Here is a 25,752-nt window from a genome sequence, read left to right on the forward strand (position 1 = left end):
TTTTGAATGGCACAAGCATGATACATGATTTTCTAATTAAGACAGTTTTGCAGTGGCTTCTGGTAGTAGAATAAGGCAGAGACATGGCTTTCACTTTGGGAAATGAAAATATGGTGAAGATACTTATAAGATTGCAAAAAGAAAATTGTACAATGGGTGATATAGACAGCACCAGCACTGTGACGTTTGAGTCGAAGTTGAGATTCTTTCCTTGGAGCCAGGTGGGGCTGTGTACAGACTGTCTTGTAAAGAGGAAGTATTCCAAACATATAAATATTTAAATTGTTTAACTGTAAGTTATTGTACTTAGTTTGCCAGAACATTTTAGCAAAGGGAGACAGTGTGATAAAATATATTGATTTAAAATCAGACAAACAAAAGTTCAGATGTCAGTTCATCCTCTTACTTGGTGACTTTGGACAAAATAACTTGAATTTTCTGAGCCTCAAGTTCTTTTTAAAAAGTTATTTTTTATTTATAATCTAAAAAATTTGAGTACAGGTGACACAATGTTATGAGCCCCATGTTCTTGCTTTATAAAATATCCCCATTTATAATATTAATTAATAATATATAATATGTTAACTAATCCTAATAATATTATCAGGATTAAATGAAGTAACAGATGTGAAGGTGCTTTCTAGTAGCCACTCAATAAATATGTATTGTAGTATTGGTATAGTATATTATAATAAATGCCCTTCCAAGCAAGTCTTTGGCTGTCACAGCTCAAGGCTTCTCCACAGTAAGGGGTGTGTCATCATCATCTTTGTGTCTCCTGTGTTTAGCATGATGCTCTGTGTTTTTAAATTGAATGAATGAAATGTCTATTTCAGAAGAGAGCCCTGCTCCAGAGGGAGCTCTGGCTTAGTCTCCCCTGGAGAGTACTATCCGTTTTCCTTCTGTTGCACTTACTCCTTTCAGCAAATGCTGATACATTTCACATGTCAAGAAAAAGTTCTCTTGACCCTACATCTCTCTCTCTCTGCTTTTGTTTTATAGCAAAATTCCTTGAGTAGTTTTTACTTTGTTGTCATTAATTCTCTACTCCCAGTCTCTCTTTTTTACATTTAACTTTTAAAAATTACAAAAATTAAAATATAGTTGACACATTATATTAGTTTCAGGTGGAGAACATAATAATTTGATATTTGCATGTATTGTGAAATGATTACTACAGTGAAGTCTGGTTAACATTTGTCACCTTATATAGTTACCAAAAGATTTTTTTTTCTTTCTTTCTTGTGATGAGCACATTTAAGATATACTCTCTTAACAACTTTCACTTATCCATTTTAAATTTTTAACTGTAGTCATTTTTAACATGTAGTCACCATGCTATTCATCATATCCCTATAAATCCCATTCCTCTTGAATCACAACCAGCCAGCATTTTCTGGCATCAAAACTGCCCTTATTAAAGTCACCAGCAACCTCCACATTGCTAAATCCAGTGGTCCATTCTCAATTCTCATCATGACATCTGAAGAGCTTTGGCATGGTTAATTACTACTTTTTTTTTTTTTTTTAAGATTTTATTTTTATGTAATCTCTATATCTTACATGGGGCTCAAACCTATAACCCTGAGCCCAAGATTCACATGCTTCACCAACTGAACCAGCCAGGCACCCCTAATTATCACTTCTTAAAACACTTCCTTCCCCTGTCTTCTGGGGCATCATGCATGCATCATCATGGTTTTCCTAATCCATTGGCTTCTCTTTTGGTGGTTCTTCCTCTTCCCCATATAATGTTGCAGGGTTTCCAGCACTGAATCCATGCGCTTGATCTTTTCTCTCTGTTCACTCCCCAGGTGATCTCATCTAGTTTCCTGGCTTTGAAACTCATCCTGGATCTCTCCCAGAACTCTAGATTCATATATTCAGTTGCATTTTCAGAGTTCTACTGGTATATCAACTAGGTGCTTCAAACTCACTGCATCCAAAAGAGAATTCCTGCCTGTAACCCACCCCCCTGCCCCAAAGAAAGAACAACTACAACCACCAGTGAGTCCCAAACCCTCTGCATCTCTGGCAGTCTTTTCCATCTCAGGAAGTAGCAGTTCTGTTCATTCAGTTTCTCAGGCCAAAACTCTTGGAGCCATGACTCTATCCTTTCTGTGCTCACCTCACGTCCAGTCTATGAGCAAATCATGATGACTCTTTCTTTATAATTTACCCAGAATATGGCCACATCTCACCAGCTCTATCACCACACTCTGGTCCCAGCTATTGTTTTTCAGCCACCAATTTTCACTTGGCTTATTGGAACAGCATTTTAACTAGTGGCCCAGCTCCCATCCTTGCCAAGTCTGTTCTCAGTATAGCAGCAAGGGTGATTCTTTTAAGAACCTAAGTTAAATCATGTCATTCTCTCACACAAAACATTCCTACTTCCCTTAGAATAAAAGCCAAAGTCTTTATAATTTATAAGTAAGTGGTTTATACAGCTATAGGTAGTCTGATAATCTCTCTTGCTTCATCTCTTGCTTCATCTCTCTGTGAGCTCCAACCAATAGAGTTTTCTCCATGTTCCCTGAGCACAACATACCTACTTCTGCCTCGGGATTTTTGCACTTGCTTCTTAAAAAGTTTGGCTCATTTTTTCTCTAGATAGCCATATGGTTTGTTAGCTCATATTCTTTAGATCTCTGCTTAAATACCATCTTATTAGAGACACCTTGCCTGAACATCTTATACAAGAAACTGGAAACTTGATCCCACTGGCACTCCCTTCTCTTCTGCATCTCTTTTAGTATTCTCCATTGTATTTTTGTGACAAACTATGTATTTGCTTGCTTGTTTGTATTTATTTTCCATCTTCTCCTACTGGTATATAAGTGTGAGAGCAAGGTCTTTGTTTTGTTCACTACTGTGTTCCCAATGTCTAGAACAGTGCCTGGAATATAGTAAACAGTAAATATTTGATGAACGAGGTATAGGTAAGCACAAAATTATAGATGATCTGGATGCCATATTAAAATATTCATATTGTATTTGTTCCCCTCAAGGGCCCTTTATCATCTTTTTGGTTAGTAGATAATTCGGATCTAAAACACTTCCCTTTTATTTATTTATTTTTAAAGATGCAACTTTGGGGAAAATAAAGGTTGGGCTGCCTGGGTGGTTCAGTTGGTTAAGGGTCTGACTCTTGTTTTCAGTTCAGGTCATGATCTCAGGGTTGTGAAATCAAGCCCTGCATTGTGCTCTATGCTTGGCTTTGAGCCCCTGCTTAAGACTCTTTCTCTCGGGGTGCCTGGGTGGCTCAATGGGTTAAAGCCTCTGCCTTCTGCTCCGGTCATGATCTCAGAGTCCTGAGATGGAGCCCCACATCAGGACCTCTGCTCAGCAGGGTGACAGCTTCCTCCTCTCTCTCTGCCTGCCTCTCTGCCTACTTGTGATCTCTGTCTGTCAAATTAAAAAAAAAAAAAAAAAGAAAAAAGACTCTTGCTCTCTCTCTGCCCCTCCCCTTCTAAAAAATTTAATAAAATAAATAAAGGTAACTTTATTTATTATAAAATAACAGGTATTAAGGCAATTTGCATTTTTTAAAGCTTATTTGTGAGAGAATATAGCATATTTACATACCATAGTGTAAAAGGCACCTTAGGAATGAATAGGAGCTAGATTGTTAACAAGCGAAGCTATAACTCTTCCCTGAGTGGAAATTGTTACAGAGGGTATTAGATGTGCTCCAGGCTGTTGGGTTATGTTGTTTGTCCACACTTTATTTTATAAAATATCTCTTCAGAGAAAAGTAAATGGAAAGAGGAGCGGTGGTACTGTGAGGCCTTTGCATATTCAACTTAGGTTGTGTGAACTTTCTAGTCTTTCCGTGCGTTACGTTTGCTAAATTATATATAAATTGTGTACAACAAAACTCACCCTTCTGGGCATACAATCCAGTAAGTTTTGACAAATGTATACAGTCCTGGAACCATCGCCGCAAAAGTTCCCTTGTGTTTTTTTGTAGTCACTTCCATTCCTCACCCCCAGGCCTTGAACCTGATTTCCGTCCCTATAGTTCTGCTTTTCCATAATGTCATATGGATGGAACCATACAGTATGTAGCCTTTTGTGTCTGGCTTCTTTCATGTAGTATAATGCTTTTGAGATCCATCCATGCTGTTTTATCAGTAGTCTGTTCCTTTTTTATTGCTGTGTTATAGTCCACCATATGGACACACTAGGATTTGTTTATTAGTCCACCAGTCAATGGCCTTTTGGCTATTTCCAGATTTTCATTATTTTGAATACAGCTACTAATATCTTTCACATCCAGATCTTTGTGTGGACACATGTTTTCACTTTTCTTGGGTAAATCTTAGCAGTGCTACTGCTTGGTTGTTTGATATGTGTATGCTTAACTCTTTTTAAGTAATTGCCAAACTAGAGGGGTTGTGCTAATTTATACTCCCACCAGCCGTGTATGAGAGTTCTAGTTGCTTCACATCCTTGCCAGGACTTGATATTGTTGATCTTTGTAATTTTAGTCATTCTAGTTAGGTACATAGTGGTAAAGTGTTTTCAGTTGCTGCTACAGTCTCCATTTTAAGTTTTCATTTGTAAGCAAGCCTTTGTTTCGTTGGAAGGCATTGTTTTCTGCTGTCATTGAGCATCCCCATATTCCCTTGGGCAGCATTAGCTGGATTAGGTGGATTTTCCAGCTCTGAAAACACACTGGTTTTTTGTCCTCCTTGCTCATCTTCATCATGCTGTGTGTCAGATCTATCTCATGGAGCTTGTTGTGTATGTGATACTCTCCATAATGATCTTCGGGTCCCTTGCTTCCTCTTCCTAGGCCATGGGTGTGGAAGGGTTGCCCTCCGACTGGCCAGGGACTCATGGATACTTAAAATACAACCTTGTGTACTTTGCCTCCTCCCCACAAGTGATTCCCTAGTAATTCTGGGACTTTTTTCTTTTGGCTCCATCCTGAAGTCTGGTATTCCAGCCAGGCTGGAAATGGAAAGTTAAGAGCATGACGTCCTCTGACACCCTCCCTTCTTGTACAGGGGTCTGAGGTTTGTTTGTTTAAGCTGAACAGAGGATGCCAAAGATAGAATTTGAGTCAGCTCAGCACTAGCTTAGGCGCTCCTTTTCACTCTCCTGGTTCCTCCTTCCCTTTCCCCTCCCCCTCTGGCCAGTTGTTTCCTGGGCTTTGTCTGAGATACACTGTACAGTTTTAGCCCCATCTAGTACTGCCTGCTGAAAGACAGCGACGAGATGGAGGAGAAGCCGCCAGGAAGTTACTGACAACTATGTGCTGTGGGCCGCTGCCTCTGTGCTGATAGTTTGGGACAGCAGTAACCTCAGGAGAAAGGCATTCAGAGGCCTGCTGAGCTGTGGGCTTGTGGCTAAACTCAGGGAAGGAGGAAGGACGGGCCTGGAAATGCCTCTCTTAGATTCTTCTTACTTACCATCAACCATCTTTATTTTGACCCACGTTCTTGGAATTGCGGGCGTTCTCTACTGGAAGAGATGTGCCAGAGGCAGAGCAGGTAACTTGTGATGGGGAGTTATTCTTTAAATCAGCTGTGGGGCTTTTTGAGGGTGGGGTAAATGACGGAGGGCTTCCTAGTGGCTGTCCTTAAAGGGCCAGTACCTTTTTTCAACTGGGGTGCTGTCAGATCTTCATGTGTGTGTGGATCTGCTGAGGAAACTGGGCTGTCCTCGGACCAGTGTGAGACCCGAACTCTTCCCCACTGTCTGTGGCTCTCTGGTAGAGGGTGCTGGTTTGATGAGGCTCCAAGCTGAGGGAAGTGGCGACTGTGCTGACTTGGGTCCTTGCTCCGAGAATCAAGCTCTTCCTTTTCCTACTTTCTCACAATCTCAAAGTGGCTTCTGGACTTTGTTTTTAACCAAAAGCATCTAGTAATTCTAACACCCTCCTCTAGGTAGAGATATGAGAAAACATGTGGGATTGGAGAAGTTTCTGGATTTGGTTTATTTTTGGGTGAGAAGAGGCAGAGGAAGAAAAGCTAGTGAGAGGAAGGGGTAAGTGGTATCCTTGCTGAGGTGCCTCTGTTCTCTTTGATAGAATTAAAATGGTTCCTTTCCCCTCAGGCAGCCATATAGTTTACTTGTTTATATAAGTCATCCTGTTCAATTTGAGGAAGTTAACTGCTCCTGTCTCCAGGGAGTCAGCCCCCGATACTTTAAAAAAAAAAAAAAAGATGCTAGCAGACCCCTCTTTCTTCTCCTGTTTGCTATTAGTTACATTATATTCCTTTGAGTTCTAAAAGCCTCAAATTTAGCTGATTCTAAATCTCCATGGTTGAGGATTAATAAAGTCTAACTTTTCCTGGAGTCCACCCTTGCTTGGATCTCTGTGCCTTCAGTACTGTCCTTGTGATCTCCCTGCTACCTGTAAGCCAACGTATTAAGACACTTGTTCCTTTGTATCTTAAAAGTTATGATGCAGACTCGATGACTTATCACTTTACTTTCTATTAAAGGTTCATGAATGCTTGACAGAATTAGAATTAGAATCAGAATCAGTCGTTCCCCAGTGTCCTTTCCAGTAAGTCCCAGAAAAGCTTTTGACTAAATATTCAGATCCCAGCATGTGTCTATATCAGCAAAAACAGACATTTAGAAATATATTTGCTTGTGTGGTGGTGTGTGTAAAGAGGTAGCCCAAAGTGACTTTCCTTTTTGAAATGTAAAGCCTGGATTGGAACTTAGAAAGAAATAGGCAGGCATGAATTATTCGGCCTATATACTATTTCATATGCAATGAAAAAGTAATTACCATCCAGGAGGAGGCTGCTAGTTTCCTTGTGCACTGTGGTAATGACATTTCTAAACCGCTAATTGATTAATATTTTAAAAGTTTATCTTCAGTATAGGATTGTCTATGATACTTAGAAATCGGAGCCATCTCCAATTTCAATAGCCATAAAATGCATTGAAATAAAAAGAAAAATAAATTGGAAAAGCTTTTTATTTCTGTGAAATAACTTTGGTTCTAGTATCTAATAATTAATTGGGAAGGTACCATATTCACTTTATCTGTCAAATTAGATTAGGGGTTTTGTAACTGGAGATTATGGATACCAAAACTTCTGTAGAAGTGGTTAAGAGATTCTTGTACCCATTTATTTTAATTTCAATTTTGAGATGTATTTTATCTATAAGTGTATTTAAAAGGAACACCTATGCTCTCACGTACTACATGCTAGTTGGACATAATCAGAATAAAGTTTCTCCACCATCTCTAAGTATATATTTAAACTGCTTATAAATGTACATTTTACTAAAAAAATGAAGTTTGTATCTTTTCATCTGTTATTTTTTAATTTTTTTTAATTGGGAGTGTTTCCCTGTTGCAGGGAAACTGCCGAACATAGGTTCTGTGCCTGATAAACTCTAGGCAAGGCTCAGTTGTATGGGCTCAGGTACTTAGTCCTGAGTGGGTAGTACATTGCCAGGTGATGACACTGTAATATTGGCTGAGTATGTACTAAAAGATCTTGTACTTCTCGTAGCACATTTTTAGTCATATTTACATACTATAAAGAGTGTACACAATTTTTAGATATCCAAGGTATTTGACTTTGAAACTATTTCTGCTATTCTTTCAGGCTCTTGTATCCATTTTTTTGAATAATACCCTGAGATTACTGGGCACACTGTGAAACTATTACTGTTTGTTGCTATTCATATGAACCAGTTTATAAAAAAGGGTTCACTGTGATAACGTGCAACATAGAAATAGACTGGATGCTGAGGCTGATATAACTGTAATTAATTAATCTCTAATTTTAGTAAAAATTACTTGACTGGTTATATCATTTAGCTTTAAAATAAGTAACATAAACTTGAACCCATAAAATTGATTTATACTATTAAACACTGCTTTTATTTGTTGTTTTTTTTTAAAGATTTTATTTATTTATTTGACAGATCATAAGAAGACAAGAGAGGGAGGCAGAGAGAGAGGGGCAAGCAGGCTCCCCGATGAGTAGAGAGCCCGACACGGGGCTCACGGGGCTCACGGGGCTTGATTCCAGAACCCTGAGATCATGACCTGAGCTGAAGGCAGAGGCTTAACCCATTGAGCACCCAGGCACCCCTTTATTTGTTTTTTTGAACAATGTGTTTATATGTTCTATAAGTTGAGTTGCATATAAGATTTGTTTGAAAAAGTGATTATAGAACATAGAATCGTTGGACTATTTATTCTGTTGGTGACTGGGAAATTCTTTTTTAAGTTGGAAGTTGCCTCTTTGTAACTTAGGCACATTAGTCCAAATTCTGCCTGGGAAAGATCAAGTCTACTTTCTCTTCTAGGTGTCAGGCTTGCTTAGGTTTGAAGGCTGTCTTTGCCAATGGACACTTCCCTTTCCATTGACTGTATACGATTTGCTAACTCCTTATTATTCTAGTATTCCTTTGAATAGTTAAATGGATTGTTTTTGCTTGGAAAATTTGGAGGCTAGGTGTACATGTGGAGTGGTGAAGGGAGTACAGCAGAAACATAGGAAGGAATCACTGATCATATTACTTCATTTTCCTTATTTGTTTTTTGTTGTTGTTTGTTTTTTTGTTTTTTTTTCTGGGTGTTATGGGTTCACTGATGAGCTCTGGTTACATAAGTACGTGGCTTTTACAACCACATTCCCAAGTCACCTTATCTTCAGTGGATGTAAACAAGATACAGACAGACACAGACCGTTTGTATTGAAATCATATAATACCTGTAAGACAACTTTGCGTTCAGTTAGTATTTAGATATATTTTTTAAGATTTTATTTATTTATTTGACAGAGAGAGAGATCACTAGTAGCAGAGAGACAGGTGGAAGCAGGCTCCCTGCTGAGCAGAGAGCCTGATGTGGGGCTCGATCCCAGGACCCTGAGATCATAACCTGAGCTGAAGGCAGGGACTTAACCCACTGAGCCACTCAGGTGCCCCAGTATTTATATTTTTAAATAGCTTTCAATATACCCTGTCCACTCATATTTACATATATTATCTCATTATTCCCAAAACTTCCCACTGTTTTAGTTTGTATCCTCATTATTTTTCTCTAGGCTGTTGAAATAATCAATTTCCCCCATACTCTTCCCCGCCCCCACCTGTGGCCTAACTGTTGCCAGAGTTACCTTTCTAAAATAGCTGTCTGTATCACTCTCCTGCATAAAATCCATCCATGCTTCCTCTCTGCTTTTAGAAGAAAATTCAAACTTTTCAGCATGACAGGAAAGTGTTTTTATGGAGCGCCCTGGCTAACTCTGTGGGTAGAGCATGTAACTCTTGATCTCAGGGTTATGAGTTTGAGCCCCATGTTGGGTATAGAGATTACTTTAAAAAAAAAAAAAAAAAAGTGTTTTTATGATCTGCCCCCTGCCTATTTCACTAGTTCCATTTCCTCTCCTGGCCTTACAAGCACCTAGTACACCAGCCTCGTTTAAAAACTTGTAGATCTCTACCCCAAATGCCCGTACCCTCTTTTCAACTGGACTACTTGATACTTGCCCTTCAAGGTAAGAAGTTAGTGCCTCTGGAAAGCCTTCCCCACTGAGGTGAGAGTTCTTCCTCTGTGCACCAGCGGCACAATGCTAGTGCTTCTTGCTCAAACCTGGATTGTCAGCTTGCTCTGCTTGTCTCTATTGCTCTCCACTAATTACAGTCTGTTAGACTGTAAGATCTTTAAGAGCAGGGACTCCTACTCATTTCAGTTTCCCAAGTGTCTGGGACAAAATAGCTGTCAGTAAATGTTACTCGAACAAATAAAATGAAAGAATTAAGATAGCACTAGATATAAGCTGTAGCAGGGAACTTGTCTTATTCATTTATGTACTTATAGGGCTTGGCTTAGCTTGACATGTGGTCTAAGGTAGGTGCTCAGTATAGATTAATTGAATGATACAGAGTTGCCCTGTGTTTTAGTTTATTAATATCTCACATTGTGGTAACATAGAACCTTTGAATTTTTGCGTGTTTGCCAAAGGATGGATGTGTCTCTCTCTAGGGTCTTGTTTTCTTTATCTGCAAAGTAAGAGTTGGACAGTCCAGTCTCTTAAGGTTCTTTCCATTTCTAACATCCCACTAGGAAAACCAGCTATAATCGCTGTATCTGGACCATATGAAGTACAACCTAAGATTGCATCACCTTTTCTTTTCTCTCTCCTCTTTCCCCTGTTTCCCCTCTCCTCTCTCCTCCCCTTCCCTCCCCTCCCCTCCCCTCTTCTCTTCAGCAGCTCCGTCACACTGCTGAGTCTATTAAACTTAAGATTTGTTATACTTAAGATTTGTTATAAAATGGTCAGTCCTGGTACATGAATTGCTATTATCTCCCCTCTAGACACTGCTGTGCCTTTAGTTTTCTTGAACTTCAGTACAAGACATAAGTATCCTAGTTCCCTTTTGTCCTATGAGATTTTGTATCACTTTTTGAGATTGTTTTGAATGTTTATCCCTCCATTTATGATATTAGCTGTGCCTCTTCCATTCATCTTATCTAAAAATTTGTTGTAATAGGCTCTTGATAAATAAATAAATGGCCATGTATCTACTATATCTTTACTCAAATAACTAAACCATTAGCTGTCTTAATCAAGATGGAGGCTTTGCCTTTTTCTTTCCTTAGCTTTTTTTTCTACATCTGTGCGGTGTGTAGGAAGACCCTTGAACTTGGAGTCAGGAGACCTGGGTTCCAAGTCCTGGCTTTTCTTTCTACCTTTCTTTCTTTTCTTTTTTTTAAAGATGTTATGTGTTTATTTGAGAGAGAGGGTGCAAGTGAGAGACAGCAAGCAGAGGGAAAGAGAGAAGCTCCCATTGAGCACGGAGGCCAATACGGGCTCAATCCCAGAACTCTGAGATCATGACCTGAGCTGAAAGCAAACACTTAACCCACTGAGCCATGCAGTAGCCCCAGTCCTGGTTCTTCTACTGACTTCACGAGATGCTAGACGGGTTACTTACTTCCTCTGCGCTTTTTCCCATCTGAATGAGAAGAATAAAGACTAAGGTCTCTAATTTCCTGTGCTTCTGGCAGTGTGATCATCTGGCCTCCACTTGGATGTGGTGACATGGAATTGTGGTTGAGGTTCTGGGTCAGGCTACCTGTGTTACCATCCTACCTCTGCCACTGCTTGCAGATTGACATCAGTCTGTCTGGGTCTGTGCTTCCTCATCCATAAAGTGAGGTTAATAATACTGCATGGTTGTTTTGAGTTAGTTTTTAGAATACATTCTGTACATAGTAAGGACTATATAATTGAGGGATTTGTTTGTTTGCTTGTTTGTTTTTTAGTAATCTTTACCCCCAATGTGGGGCTTGAACTCACGACTGAGTTCAAGGGTCGCATGTTCTTCTGACTAAGCCAGCCAGGCGCCCCAAGGACAATATAATTGTTTACTATCCTCATGATACTTTTTTCACAAAATATATCATTGAGGACATAGTAATTTCCAACATGCCGCAGGAACAAAATATAAATATTTATCTTTACAGTTGGGAATGAAAAAATGTGAAAAAGCCAGTGTGGGAATATACAAAAAGTTAGTGATATATAATGAATCATTGTCTTACACATTAGAAAGAAAGGCTTCTGTGTCCACTTTAATATCCTTAACAGTGGGTGATTCTGGTATTTAAGGAAATAAATGTATAGCTTTGATTTTCTGTGCTATTGTAAGAAAGCCGATAGTTGTAAATTCTCTGATAACTTCTAGCCATGTGTGGAAATACTGGCTTGGATTTCTTTCAACATTTTATTTTTTATTTTTATTTTTTTCCCCCACTCGAGTTTTAAATTCTGCAGGTAGCAGTCAGATTCACTTTTTTCCTGCCTCTAACATTGCTGGAAACCCATGACCAATGACATGACTAAAAGTTGGTCAAAAAAGAAGGGGGATGACCTGGTAATCACTGCTCCAGCCGGTCTCCTCTGAATAATTAAGAGCTGACTGTCTTAATCAAAATCTTGCTGTTAGTAGTAGCTTCCCTTTTGAGGCTCAGGACCTCCTAGGAGGGAAGGCCTGTGTCTCCTGGCAGGTAGACTGACCTTATCCCCAGGAATCTCTCCCCTAACTTCCTCAGTCTGTAATGCTTTTACAGGAAATAGATTCTGCTTGAATGCCAAAGGAGTCAGGAGAAGGCCGCCTTTGATTTACCTTTGCAGACCTTACTCAGGGATGATTATTTTGACTTTCAGACTATGAAGTTATTTAGTATTTCTAGAAGTTACCCCACATATTCATTGGGATATGCCCTAAATCTCTATTTAGCTATAGTCAAATATTTTTATTTTTTAATCTTCCCAGGAATATTCAGCCACCTTAAATATATAGCTCCCCCATGGCAGTGTAGTTATTTTGGATTAGGTCCCTCTCAGAAACAGTAGGGTGTAACAAGAGGTGTGGTTTTGGAGCTAGACAAATGGATACATAATCTTGGTCAAGTTATTTAGTCTTTAAAAAATATTTGTTTATTTCAGAGAGAAAGAGAGCTATAACAAGCATGCGTTAGTTCAGGTGGGGGGTGGGTGGTGGCGTGGAGAGGGGCAGAGGGGCCAGGAGACAATTTTAAGCAGGCCCCCTGCTGAGCATGGAGCCAGAGGCAGAGCTCCCTCTCCAGACTCTGAGATCATAACTTGAGCCAAAACCAACAGTCAGATGCTTAACTGACTGCACCACTCAGGTGCCTCCAAGTTATTTAGCCTTTTTAAAGTATTTTCATTTCCAAAATGGAGATGATAATACCTTAGAGAATCGTTGGGATTAGATGAAATTATATTTAAAGTTCTTAGCACATTACTTGTAAACTGAGTTACAGTAAATGCTCAGTTAATTTTAGCTTAGGTTATTAGTGCATTTAAAATGTTTTAGAGACCAGAATATGAAGACAGAAGACACAAGACTCAAGAAACTTAAATCAGATAAAGGAAAGATTTACTAAAATATGAATCAGGAAATATTTATTCCTTTTTCTTCCCTCTTCCGTATTTCGTGTGCACTTCTCTTCTCAGGACAAGGTAAATTCTAGGAGGACCCTTCCTTTCCAAGGCTGACTAAGAAGAGTCTGATAAAAGGAGCAAACTGAGGAGAGGTATTGCAGGTTATCGGGGTGACTGAGAGAGCTAAGTCAAGGAGAAATGAAGTCAGCTGTGAGTCCTGTTATTACTAAGTAGTAACAGGAATATTAGTTTGTAGATGGGACGGATGCCCAGTAGGGAGTGAAGAAAGCTGGCAGGACACTGAGGCAGGTCACAGAGCTTGTGTAAATTGAGTGGTCTGCTAGGCAAGCTCGTTTTTACTCTTTTTCACTTGCAGTCTTTGGGACTAGTCTCTGCAAACTTGCTTTCCTGGGTGTTTCTCCCTCCCTGCTTTTAGGAATAGGATTGGAGGTAGCATTAGCCTGAAGAAGTCATTCTATTTAGGGAAGGAGCCAGTGATTAGGCCCTTATCTGCAGTGGGGCCTTTCAGAGTCGTGTGGGGCCCCATCAGAGTGGCAATCCTGCCTTTGACAGAGGCTTGGCTTTTCTAACCCCTGGTTGGGTCAGAAGTGTGAAGAAGCAATAGATGGGCTGGGCCATCCGAATGAAAAAGCCCTTCATTGTGTTCCTTCAACATTCCAGTGTCTGGTACAATTAGCCAAGACTCAGAAAACAAGTTGGACAAACAAGCAAGCAGCCCCCCACTGATGGATAAAGGGATCTCTGGCACCGCTGAGTTAAGTGCTGGGACTGTAAAGACAGGGTGGGAGGGTCTGGGAAGAGGTGGGGATTTGGGATGATATTCCTGGCTGGATGAGAGGACAGAATGGAGCAACAAGCAAACAATATTTTTGAGGTTGATGAAATCTGCCCTGCTAATCTACCTGAGAGGCTGGCTGGGGCTGGGCTAACCAGTCAAGTAAGTGGAATCATTGCAGAGAGACTGTGACTTTTGCCTTTGGGCAGCTGTAAATGTGGGGGAATGGAGCTCCATTTAGAATCTGGGAATCTCTTGGCAGTAGACAGTGTATGGGATTTACTCCATTATAGTATCTGCCATTGGGGGACATTCTCAGTTGGTTAACATTTCACATGTACTTCTGCCTGAGAAGAGGCCTGCCAGAGGAGCAGTTTGTTGGGCAATGGATGTACTGTTCTTGACTTGGCAGTAAGCCGTTCTACCTTACCAGCTCTTCTGCAACTGTCTAAGATTCACCAGGTCACAAGCTTCTGCTCTGCAAATGGTGGGTAACTCAAAGACCAGCCTCTTTCAGCCTGCTCAGGCTTACTCAATAACTTGGCTGCACTTTTTCATAATGAAGCTCCCACCTCTGTATGCTGCTGTCGGTCTGAAAACACTAAGCTGCGGCCACTTTTGAATAGGATGCTTTTTGCCTTAAGACCTGAACCCCAGTTTTTGGAAGTGCCCTAGGGAGGAGCTTCCTCTCTGACCTCAAGGGGAGGAGGAGGTCATTAGGAAGTGGTGGGTGGAGCCACGACTCTGTACTTCTGCTGTCTCTCTCTGCTCATCGCATAGCCCTTTGGCTATCTATCTCTGTTTACCTCGAAGCCTTTTTTGAGGAGCTGCAGAAGGTGCACGAGTCGCTAGCTGGACATTCTTTGGAATACCCTCCTTTTGGGTGGGGTCAGCAGACACAAGAGTACCATGTGGCCTAGTTACCAAGATGAACACGAGTTCAACGCCCACCTGGTTTGCCGCATGTGCTGTATGGGTTAGTATGTGAAGTTATTTTTCCTTGTCTGCGCCTGTGGATCCCAAATAGCTCCTGTTGTCATTGACTCATAGGAGTATATGGGTTTTGAAGTCTTGGAGGTGTTACAGCCTTTGTGCTTGTTAAAATGTGCTGGGGAATACACGGGTGCCCTACTTCCTGGGGAACTTCTTAAGCTTGTAGTGACTGGCAGTTAAGAGCCTGAGCTTTGGGTGTGGGACTTTTTTATAGAGGCTGAATTCATGCTCATGCTTCTTTTTGCCTGTATCAGGAAACCACTTTTAAGTTATGTTGCATAGTTCTGAGAGTCCAGGGTGTATTTTTAGCAGAAGTTGGTTGGTTACGGAGTCCACCTCTGAGCGGACTGGATGGGGGGTGGGTGGGAGGGAGGAGTCATGGCCTGGGTTTCCTCTTTCACTTGCTCTCTTCTGCCAGCTATGAGGAGGGAAGAGGGCTCCAGGATGGTCTGAGAACGGGACCTGGGATGGGACAGGGGACCTAAAGAAGAATTGCAGGCTAGGAGGAGTGTTGTGTAGGCTGTGGCTTAGGTTTCCCTGGATAAAGGACAAGAGTTCATTTAAATCATGTTCTGTGATCTTGAGCAAGTGGCCCAGGCTTTTTGGCCACAGATTTCTTTGGCTTCCAAACTGCAGGGTGCACAGACTTGGTGCTGGAATGAGATGTCAGTTCGTCCGTTCTTGGTAAAATGAAAAAGGTAAGGAGAAAGTAGTGTGCCTTTCATAAAAGGAAACTCATTTCAAGACCTGTCCTTTACTGTGATTGTCCTTCCTACTTTTCTGGTGTTAAAATGTCCTTTATTTATTTATTTTTTTTTTTTTTAAGATTTTATTTATTTATTTGTCAGAGAGCGCGAGCGAAAGCGAGCACAGGCAGATAGAGTGGAAGGCAGAGTCAGAGGGAGAAGCAGGCTCCCTGCGGAGCAAGGAGCCTGATGTGGGACTCGATCCCAGGACGCTGGGATCATGACCTGAGCCGAAGGCAGCTGCTTAACCAACTGAGCCACCCAGGCGTCCCAAAATGTCCTTTATTTTATGAAAGAATTTTTCTTACGTAGTAGTTTGGTTTTAGATTATCCCTACTTAGCAAAAGAAAAGGTTGACAGCTTTATGTTAGGTTTTCTGATTTATTTTGGAACACTTACTGGTTTGGAAACTCCTGGATTGATCATCAACTTTGATAATCAAAATAACTTTTGATATTATTTTCTTGAATCTCTAAAGCAGAACAAAATTGTGACCCAAATAGGCAGATTTTTCACTAAAATTGAAATAGCCAGCTATTTTATCAAGGGGAGAGAGCAGAAGAAATCTCAGAAGGGCTGTAGGAGAGCTACAGTTATGATTCTGTCTCCTGACCACTAGGCCAGTGCTGCCAGATATTTAAGTGCTTTGTGAGAAACAAAGGTGGTATTATAGTAATGTTTGGGGCACATGGAGGGGCGGGTTTCATCTGTTGTTGCCATGCCTGCAAGTCTAGCCTTCTATCTTTCTGGTATCATTGAGATTTCCTTCCTGAGATCTAGAGAAGAGAATCTTCTGCATCTGAAAGTGCTTGGAGATAAAAGGGCCCCTTTTCTCTAACCAACGGAGAAGTTTAAGGAAGTTTAGAATCTTTACTGAAAGTTTGGGGGCAAAAACATTCTCTCTCATCATACCCTGTTTAATCCCTCAAGGCAGGGTGGCCTAATGGCCTCTGGCATCACCTGTCTGCTTGGGGCTTCAGCCCTATCACTAAATGGCTAGATGAGCTAGGGGAATTGCTTGATCTTTCTATGCCTTGGTTTCCTCATTTTTAAAAAGGGGGTTTAGGAGCACCTGGGTGGTTCAGTGGGTTAAAGCCTCTGCCTTCAGCTCAGGTCATGATCTCAGGGTACTGGGATCGAGCCCCGCATCGGGCTCTCTGCTCAGTGGGGAGCCTGCTTCCTCCTCTCTCTCTGCCTGCCTCTCTGCCTACTTGTGATCTCTGTCAAATAAATAAATAAAATCTTAAAAAAAAAAAATAAGAACAAGGTGTTTTAAAAAAATAAATAAAAAATAAAAAGGGGGTTTAAATAGACCTAACTCAGAGTCATTATGAGGAGTACATGATATTCAAGCCCTTAGCCCAGTGTAAGCTCTGCAGGTGATTTTGATATGACTGGTTCACAGACTGGTATTTGGGAACCATTGACCTAGTCCAAACTCCAAAATTGTAGATGAAACTCAGATTCAAAGAGGGGAGCTGAGTGTTCTGTAAGGTAAGCATTGTAGACTAGAGGCCAGCAAATCCTAAGTTATAGACCTAATTGTGCCCCTGTGTCACTTTATCCCACTTAAGAGGGCTTCTTAGGGCTTGGATTTCGACATCTTTCAGATGATATTTTGAGGATTCTTAAACCTTTAATCTCTTTGCATCTGTGATTTAGCTTTTCTGATAATCTAATGAATATTCAAGAAACTATTGAGTTTTTCCCCCCTCTTCCCTTTGCCTTATGCCTCTCCCTCCATCTCTATGGCTCATTTCTCTCACGACCATGCTTACTCCTGGCTTATTTCTTTATCTAACTTCTGTTGTTTACTCTCAGATTCCCAGTAGAGCAAAGAATTATCATTAATAAAGTTCCAGTTTGTCTGAGAAACAACACAAAACTTTAATTTTGCACTGAAATTTATAGAATTATCACCTCCCTAAACTCCCATTTCTCAGTGTTCACTGAGACATTCTAAGCCCACCAACCCTTGGTGATAGATGCCTGTCATGAACCCCAGTTACAGTTACAGTTTTCACCTCCCTTCTTCCTGTCATTACTCAGGACGATATTGTGTTGCTTTCTAAAAATTTCAAGGGTTGGTGATTGATTAAAAGTCCATCACAGACTTGGATTTGAACCGCAATTGTGCTACTAGCTAACTGTGTGACTTTGGGCAAATTATTAATAAGCCTTTTTGAGCTTCAATTTGAACTATAAAAATAAGAATACATAGTGTGTGCTTGGTAGATTGTGAGGACTGAGTCGAATACTAAATGAAACAGGCCTTGCACAGTGCCTGACGCAGAGTAAACACGATATCTAGGTCTGTCTTATCTCCCAGAATTGACTTATATATGTTTGAGGATAGGAATCATTTATAATTTTGATGCCATTGTATATTTTTGGTAAGCACAGTTAATTGCTTGATCTCTATGTATCTGTCTCCCCCCCCTTCCTCCCTCCCTTTCTTCCTTCTTGAAGTATAGTTGACACATAATGTTATATTATATTTGGATGTATGATTCAATAAGTTTATACATTCTTTCTCACCACAAATGTATCTACCATCTGTCACCATATGCTATTACAATATTATTGACTATATTGCCTGTGCTGTACCTTTGATTCCCATGACTTACTCATGGAAGTAAATGGAAGCCTGTATCTCGCTTTCCTCTTTGCCCATTTTGCCCATACCCCTCCCCCTCTCCCCTCTAGCAGCCATCAGTTTGTCTTCTGTATGGGTCTGTTTCTTCAGCCTCTTTTCTTTGAGCTTACATGAAGTAGTGCAAAGTCTTCTGGGTCCAGATGTGACAAGAAGAATTTAGGAAAGCTGTAACTGTAGTTGGGACATCTGAATGGAAATCCCTGCTCCTTACTGAAAAGCAGCCTTTTAATTATCATTTGGGAATACTTAGTCTGACTTTGAAAATACCATCTTAAAGAGTCCTTGTAGATACAACGTTGGTGCATAGTGGGCTTTCAGTATATATTTGTTAAATGAATGAGTATTCTTGAGTACCCATTATTTTCTTAAATGTTGGTTTAAAAAAAAGAGATTTATTTATTTATGTATTTATCTGACAGAGAGAGACATAGCAAGAGAGGGACACAAGCAGGGGGAATGGGAGAGGGAGAAGGAGGCTTCCCGCCAAGCAGAGAGCCCGATGTATGGCTCAGTCCCAGGACCCTGGGATCATGACCTGAGCCTAAGGGAGATGCTTAACAACTGAGCCACCCCAAATGTTGGGTTTTTAAGTAAACTTAAAACATGGTCTTGACTCTAAAGAGCTGAAGATAAATAGGATTTACACAGAGAGATATGTAACAATAGGTTTTATATGCTTCGTGTCAAGTAAAGTGAATAAACACAGGCACCTGCAGGCATCTAGAAGTGGCTGGCATAAGTGGAAAGATGTAAAGGGAGAAGCGGGACTTCAACTGGACCTTCTAAGGAGGCTCTAACTTAGATAACCCAAAATGAGGGAGACAGATATTCTGGTAGGGACAACAGAGACAAGAATTTGCAAGTTATGTTTGGAAACAATGATATCAGAATGACCCAGGTGAGTCATGCTGGGGAGAGCCCAAAGATAAAGTTGGAAGAGTAGATTATAAATTTCTTCAGGTCAGAGGCCAGGTATTTATTTCCTCCAACTACCTAACACACAGGGAATAAAAACCAGAATTTAATTTCAAAGGGTTATAACAGACTATGGAAACAAAGGACCTGGACTTGGTCTTCTGGGAGCCACTAAAGGATTTTTGAGTAGAGGGATGATATGGGCAAAGTGGTGATTTCGGAAGATAAGTTGAGATAGGCTGTCTCCTGTATTTCCCACAGCCACACCTGTCAACTGTTAGCTTCAAATCTGTAGCCTCAATTCTGCCTGCTCTTCTGAACTCTAGACCTAACGTTCCAACTGCCAGCAAGAAGGTCTGCTAACACCTCATTTTTCTTCTACTTAACTCAACCTACCCAACACCCAATCTATGCCTCCTAGTTTCCTAATCTTATGATAATACTCCTTCCAGTTGCTGGAAACATTAGGTAACTAACATTTATATATTTATTTTCTTAAGATTTTATTTATTTATTTGACAAAGAGAGATCACGAGTAGGCAGAGAGTCAGGCAGAGAGAGAGAGCGCGAGAAGCAGGCTTCCCGCTGAGCAGAGAGCCCGATGTGGGACCTTGGGATCAGGACCTGAGCAGAAGGCAGAGGCTTTAACCCACTGAGCCACCCAGGCGCCCCTTTATCCTCTTGTCTTAATGCTTAAATCAGGAAAGAACTTGCATATACTCGATGGGTCTGGGACGAAGGATCCTAAAAAAGGATCCTTTAGCTTTGGGGGCAGTTGTTCCATAAAAACCCTTTTCTAAGGAACTTACAGCTCAGCTCTAAGGCAGGCTACCTGGTCTTGAGAAGTGCTTGTAATCATGTTGCCATTAGTAGTTATGCTCAGAATAGATACTTGGACCTCTTGCTGCTGTATTAGAAGTCTGTTTTTTAGCTATTGGAAACATAGTAAGATGGACCAGTGTCCGTTGTGCCCGTTGCATCTTCAGGTCTAAAATAAAGGAGGCAGTAGAGTGAAAAGAAATCCCATGAATTCGCCTTTTCTTTATATATACATACACATGTGTATTTATATATCTATACATATACATACATACGTACGTATACATATATATACATATACATACATATATATATCTCCCCAACACAGAGCTTGAACTCACGACCCTGAGATCAAGACCTGAACTGAGATCAAGAGTCAGATGCTTAACTGACTGAGCCACCTGGTACCCCCTGCTCCTTCTTTAAAATGTTGGTTAGTTTAAAAGGAAATTTGTTAACTTTTTGTTTTCCGTCTCTTATTTAACCTGTCATGGTAAACACATTTAACTTTTATAATAAAAAATTCTGAAAAGAAAAATAGCTAGGAAAACTTGTGTCTCTAGAGTGAGACTTTTGTAAAACTAGCAATGGTCATTCTTGGTTATGAAGGTACTAATGTAGTGAGGCAGAATGGGTTTGGTAGAGGTGAAATGTAGAGGGGCACAGCTTTTAGTTGGCTTTAATTTTGTTTTCACATAGTGGCTGCATGTTTCGGCACACAGGTGACACTTATTGGGGTGTTGGGGTTTTTTACATACTGGACTGTTTTCTCCATAGGGGAATTCAGCTCTGATTTCATTCTGTGTGTTTCATTAGCCTGTCTTCTAATCATATATTGACCAGTCAAGAAAGTTTTTGTTTTTGTTTTAGGTCATATCCTGCAGAGCTGTAGCTGTTAGCAGCATTGGGAGATACAAAAAGTAAAGCATAATCTCTTTCCTTAGGAGTTAGTGATCTCATTGATGATGTAAGAATAAGCATATTAAAAGTTGAGGACTCCATATTATTATAGAAGTGCTGATTGAGTGATTAGCATGGGAAGTACCATAAAAATTTGTAGGACAAAGAGACTGTTGAGACCTGGAGTTGTCAGGAGAGGCTGCCAAAGTAATTTTTCTCAAGCACACATCTGATCATGTTTTCTCTTATTTAAAATTTTTCAAAGCTTTTTCTTGGCTTCTCCTACCAATTTCTTAGTGGTAAAGTTTGGACTTACTAGCTTATAAGAAAGGTCATGATCGGGGTGCCTGGGTGGCTTAGTGGGTTAAAGCCTCTGCCTTCAGCTCAGGTCATGATCCCAGGGTCCTGGGATCGAGACCCACATCAGGCTCTCTGCTCTGCAGGGAGCCTGCTTCCTCCTCTCTCTCTCTGCCTGCCTCTCTGCCTACTTGTGATCTCTGTCTGTCAAATAAATAAATAAAAATCTTAAAAAAAAAAAAAAAAGGTCATGATTTGGCCCATGGCATCCTATCTAGTTTTAAGTCTCTCCACTACCTAATACACATCCTGTCTTTCAACCATCCTTGATTCTGTGCACTTCTCTGAACATAAGCGCCTGGTTGTCTCCATGAATTTGCATTAGGTGAAATTTGCATGTAGTAGCTTTGTCCCTTCCCTTTAATTCTTCGCTAACTTCTCATCTCTTAAGGTTTCGTTAGACTTCCTTCTCTGGAAACTTTGACTAACTGCCCATGTGTCCCTCTCCTGTTCAGGTAGCTTAACCATTTTTCTTCTGTTCTTGAGCACTCTGTGCTTAGCTCTATTTATAGCATGTATCAAACTGCACTGAAGTTATTTCTTTTCTCTGCTAGACTGTCATCTATTTTATTTTATTATTTTTTTATAAAGTAGTCTCCACATCCAACATGGGACTTGAATGCATGACCCCAAGATTAGGAATTGTGTGTTCCATCAACTAAGCCAGTCAGGTGCCTCGACTGTCATCTCTTTTAAAGATAGAGACTGTGACTTTGGTATCTATTTTCTCTTTTTAAATATTTTATTTATTTATTTGAGAGAGAGCAAGGGAAACCATGAGCTGGGGAGTGACTTTGGTATCTATCATCAGAGTCAAACACAGGCTCTTCCAAACATGTAGGTCCTTAATAAAGATGTATTCAGGGGCGCCTGGGTGGCTCCATGGGTTAAACCTCTGCCTTCGTCTCAGGTCATGATCTCAGGGTCCTGGGATCGAGCCCCGCATTGGGCTCTCTGCTCAGCAGGGAGCCTGCTTCTCCCTCTCTCTCTGCCTGCCTCTCTGGCTATTTGTGATCTCTATCTGTCAAATAAATTTTAAAAATCTTAAAAAAAAAAAGATGTATTAAAAAAAAAAGATGTATTCAAAGAAGAAATGAATGAATGAATGAGCTAGATTTTAAAAAGTAAACAGTATTTGGGGTGCCTGGATGGTTCAGTTTGTTGGGCATCCAACTCCTGATTTTGGCTCAAGTCATGATCTTGGGGTCGTGGGATCAGGCTCCATGTCAAGGACTATGCTCAAATAAATAAATAAAATCTTTTTAAAAAGGAGTAAGTAATACTTGTAGAGAGAGAGAGAGGCATGCCGTGAAGAGAAAATAGTGTGAGCAGTGTCAATGATGTAGATGAGACTGCAGTTGTAAGCTGATTCTCATTCAGTCTGTAGGTGACACAGGCTTGGAAAGGATAATGAAGATGTTGGATAATTGAATCAGCATCTAAAAATCTCAAAATATGGTGGGATGACAGTGCTCAAATCTAATAAAAATCCTGGCTTCGAATACTTGCAGGGCTCTATTAGGTGAAAGGTAGCCTGGGGCTCTGCGGCGGCTCGTGGAGTCACTCATGGGGCATGATCCCAGAGTTCTGGGATCAGGCCTGCATAGGGCTTCAGCCCCAAATCTGGCTCCCTGCTCAGTGGGAAGTCTGCTTCTGCCTCTGCCTCTCACCCCACTCTCTCTCTCTCAAGTAAATAAATCTTTAAAAAAAAAAAATGTGAGAGGTAGCCTACACTTAAAAAAAAATTCTAACAGTTCCAAATGAGAGCCAGTAGGGAGAATTTATAAGGAAGCAAATGATGTCATATTTATAGAACTATTAAATTGATATATTGCCTTAGGAGTAGTGAATTCTCTATTTTTAAGTATCAGGAATATTATAGAATTGTGCAGGATTTGGGCAGACCTTTCAACCCTAAACAGATGATTCTTTGTTGTTGAAGGGAATCATGTTTCAGCAGGGAACAAGATTAGATAACTAACTCTAATTCCTAAATTAGAGTTATATAGTAGCAAGAGAGCACTGTTCCTTGCAAAGCAGGAAAAGGTTTAAGGCTGAAAAGAAGGATGTGAAATTAAGAGCAAAGACAGGGATGAGGTAGCACTGAGTGTCTATGAACTCAGAAATGTGAGTAGGTAGTACTGGAAGTGGAGAGAGTCAGCATTGTTTGAACAGCAGCTGTGCGGCTCTTACTAGGCAGTCAGAGGGGAGTGACTGGGCAGTAGGGAGGGAAGACCTCAATGATGTTTGTGAAGATTACTAGTGAACCAGAGTTATTTAATTCTGCCACTTTCTTCTGAAATGCTCCCTGACTTGGAGAAAAAAATGGAAGAGTTGAGCAGTGGTGGTAATTCAGATTCCCAGATTGTCATGGTGAACTTAGTGGTGGAAGGTTAGGCAGGTGACAGTTCCTGGGGTATTAGTGATGGCAGCTTTAATTGCTTAACTGTGATGTCTAGCGTAGACCAGGATAAGCTTAGATGCTTTTAATAAAAGGGATAAAATAAGAATGGAGTGATCAAGCTTGGGAATGATTAGGATGACTGTGTTTGAAGCAGGAATTCGTGACAGTGTGGTGGCTGGATATGAACTAGAGATGAAGTCAGTTGTGGATGATGCCAGAGGATGCGTGTGGAGATAGTAAATGTGAACTAAGTTGTTGGGAGGTTAAGGTAGATTTGCCATGTGGAGGAGGGCAGGCGCCAGGGAGTGGTCGATGACAGTGAGCATGATTTGAGCAAGATAATTAGGGGGGTGGCATAGGCTTCAAATAGAAGAAAAGGAGCAGGGCTGATGGATCATTGGTCTGGAAGTGCTCTGAGAATTGGCAGATGTGGGAGAAAGGGAGTCCTCTGCAGGATCAGGCCTTTGGAATAGTGATTCCCAAGTATTGGCAGTCATGTTTTTGTGAATGGGATGCACAAAACTGAGAATGGAGAGTATGCCTACAAAGAAGTGGCTCTGTAGGAATTATGAGAAGGAAGAGCTGGGGCAGGTGTGCAGTGGGTTAAACTGAACAGCTTTCTGGGGTTGCCTGGTTGGTAATGGCTGCTACGGAAATGGGAGCTAGGGGTGGAAACCAGAATGGAGCAGGAGAGGGTGGGGGAGCAGAGCACTGGTCTGACAGATCCATAAGTGAAGAGGGAGATGATGGAATCTCCGTAGTACGAGTGGCCCAAATGCCAAGTCCACTCAACCTCTTCTGCGGGTGGTGTTCACAACTTTGGCTTTTTGGAGGTTGCTTTGGGGGAAGTAGAGACTCATCCACTCTCCAGATTATGAAGCTAAAGAGACTTTGCCATGTCACGGTTTTTGAAGCTTATGATTCTGTCTAATCTATAAAGTGGCAAGATGGTCAGGAAAGAAGAGGAAGTTCAGACAGGCCAAATTTTCCCAGCAACATGGGTGTGTGGAAACTGTCTCCACGGTCCACAGAGAAGCTGGGCTGTGGATGAAGCAGGAGTAGGGGAACTTATCCGGGCCATGCTAAGCCAATGCCTTCTCTGTGTTTGCTTTACAGATGAACGGGACCGTGTTCAGAAGAAGACTTTCACCAAGTGGGTCAACAAGCACCTGATGAAGGTAGGACTCCTTTGTAGCTGCTGCCCCAGCACCTCTGGCTGCACCTAAGCTGGATCTGTCAGTCCTTCTCTCAGAGAGTTCAGATTGCTTGTCATGTGCTTGATGCAGATACACATGTGACTTTTTAAAAATAACTAACATAGTCATAACCGTGTGGAAACTTGTACTGATCAGTTTCTTGGAGAGGATAGTAAGAAATGCCATTACCTCAGAACATGAAGGTTGAGGGTACCAGGGGGTGATTCCTGGATTCAAAGAATACTTTGTTCCAGCTTTATAAATTATTTTATAAGCTCCCTTCTTTATTTTCATTTCTAGATCTGATTACTGTGTAAAGATGGGGCAGAGTGGCTTTTGTTCTTTATCTTTAAGTGCACAAATCTTAAATGTTTGGTTTAAGCTGTTTTTACATGTGTATTTACACCGTAAGCATCATGCAGTGTAAGACACAGAACACTTCCAGAACGGCTAGGGTTGGGGGAAGATTTTATTGTTTTTAAGTAGAGGAGAAACCAAGGCAGAGACATGTTAAAAGCCCACCTAAGGATAAGCAGTATGACTAATATGGCAGTCCAGATTTGAAAATAACATTTTTGAATAGTATATCATAATTACTCAAATACTTCACATAATTTTGAGTTATATTGATTACTGCTCTGGGAAAGGTCACCAGTGACCTCTTAATTGCCATGTCCAGTAGCCTAGTTTTATCTTCCTCTTATTTGGTTTCTCTACAGTATCTGATACTGCTGACTAACTTAATATACCTTAAAACCCTCTCTTATGTTGACTTCTGAACACTGATTTTTCCTGAATTACCTCTTTTCTCTTGCTTGCTTGTTTGCTTTCTTTCTTCCTTTCTTTCTCTCTTTCTTTCTTTCAAGATTTTATCTGTTCATTCATGAGAGACAGAGGCAGAAGCTGAGGGAAAAGTAGGCTCCCCAAGGAGCAGGGAGCCCAATGCGGGACTCGATGCCAGGACCCTGGAATCATGACCTGAGCCAAAGGCAGACACTTAACCATCTGAGCCACCCACGCGTCTTGTGAATGCCTTTTTCTTTCTCTGACTCCTCCATGTTG

The 25,752-nt window shown here is 40.8% G+C and overlaps 1 protein-coding gene across 19 annotated transcripts in view; it reads left to right on the top strand.

Moving 5' to 3' along the window:
- Window positions 1–25,752, top strand: part of MACF1 (microtubule actin crosslinking factor 1) — a 338,037-nt gene that overhangs the window by 100,949 nt on the left and 211,336 nt on the right. For all 19 annotated transcript variants that reach the window (XM_059377367.1, XM_059377361.1, XM_059377357.1 and 16 more), the window contains exon 2: window positions 24,611–24,672. In XM_059377367.1, the coding sequence (XP_059233350.1) occupies window positions 24,611–24,672 (62 nt within the window). The remainder of the gene's footprint in view (window positions 1–24,610; window positions 24,673–25,752) is intronic.

Source organism: Mustela nigripes, chromosome 14, assembly GCF_022355385.1.
Source record: "Mustela nigripes isolate SB6536 chromosome 14, MUSNIG.SB6536, whole genome shotgun sequence".
Classification (NCBI taxonomy): Eukaryota; Metazoa; Chordata; class Mammalia; order Carnivora; family Mustelidae; genus Mustela; species Mustela nigripes.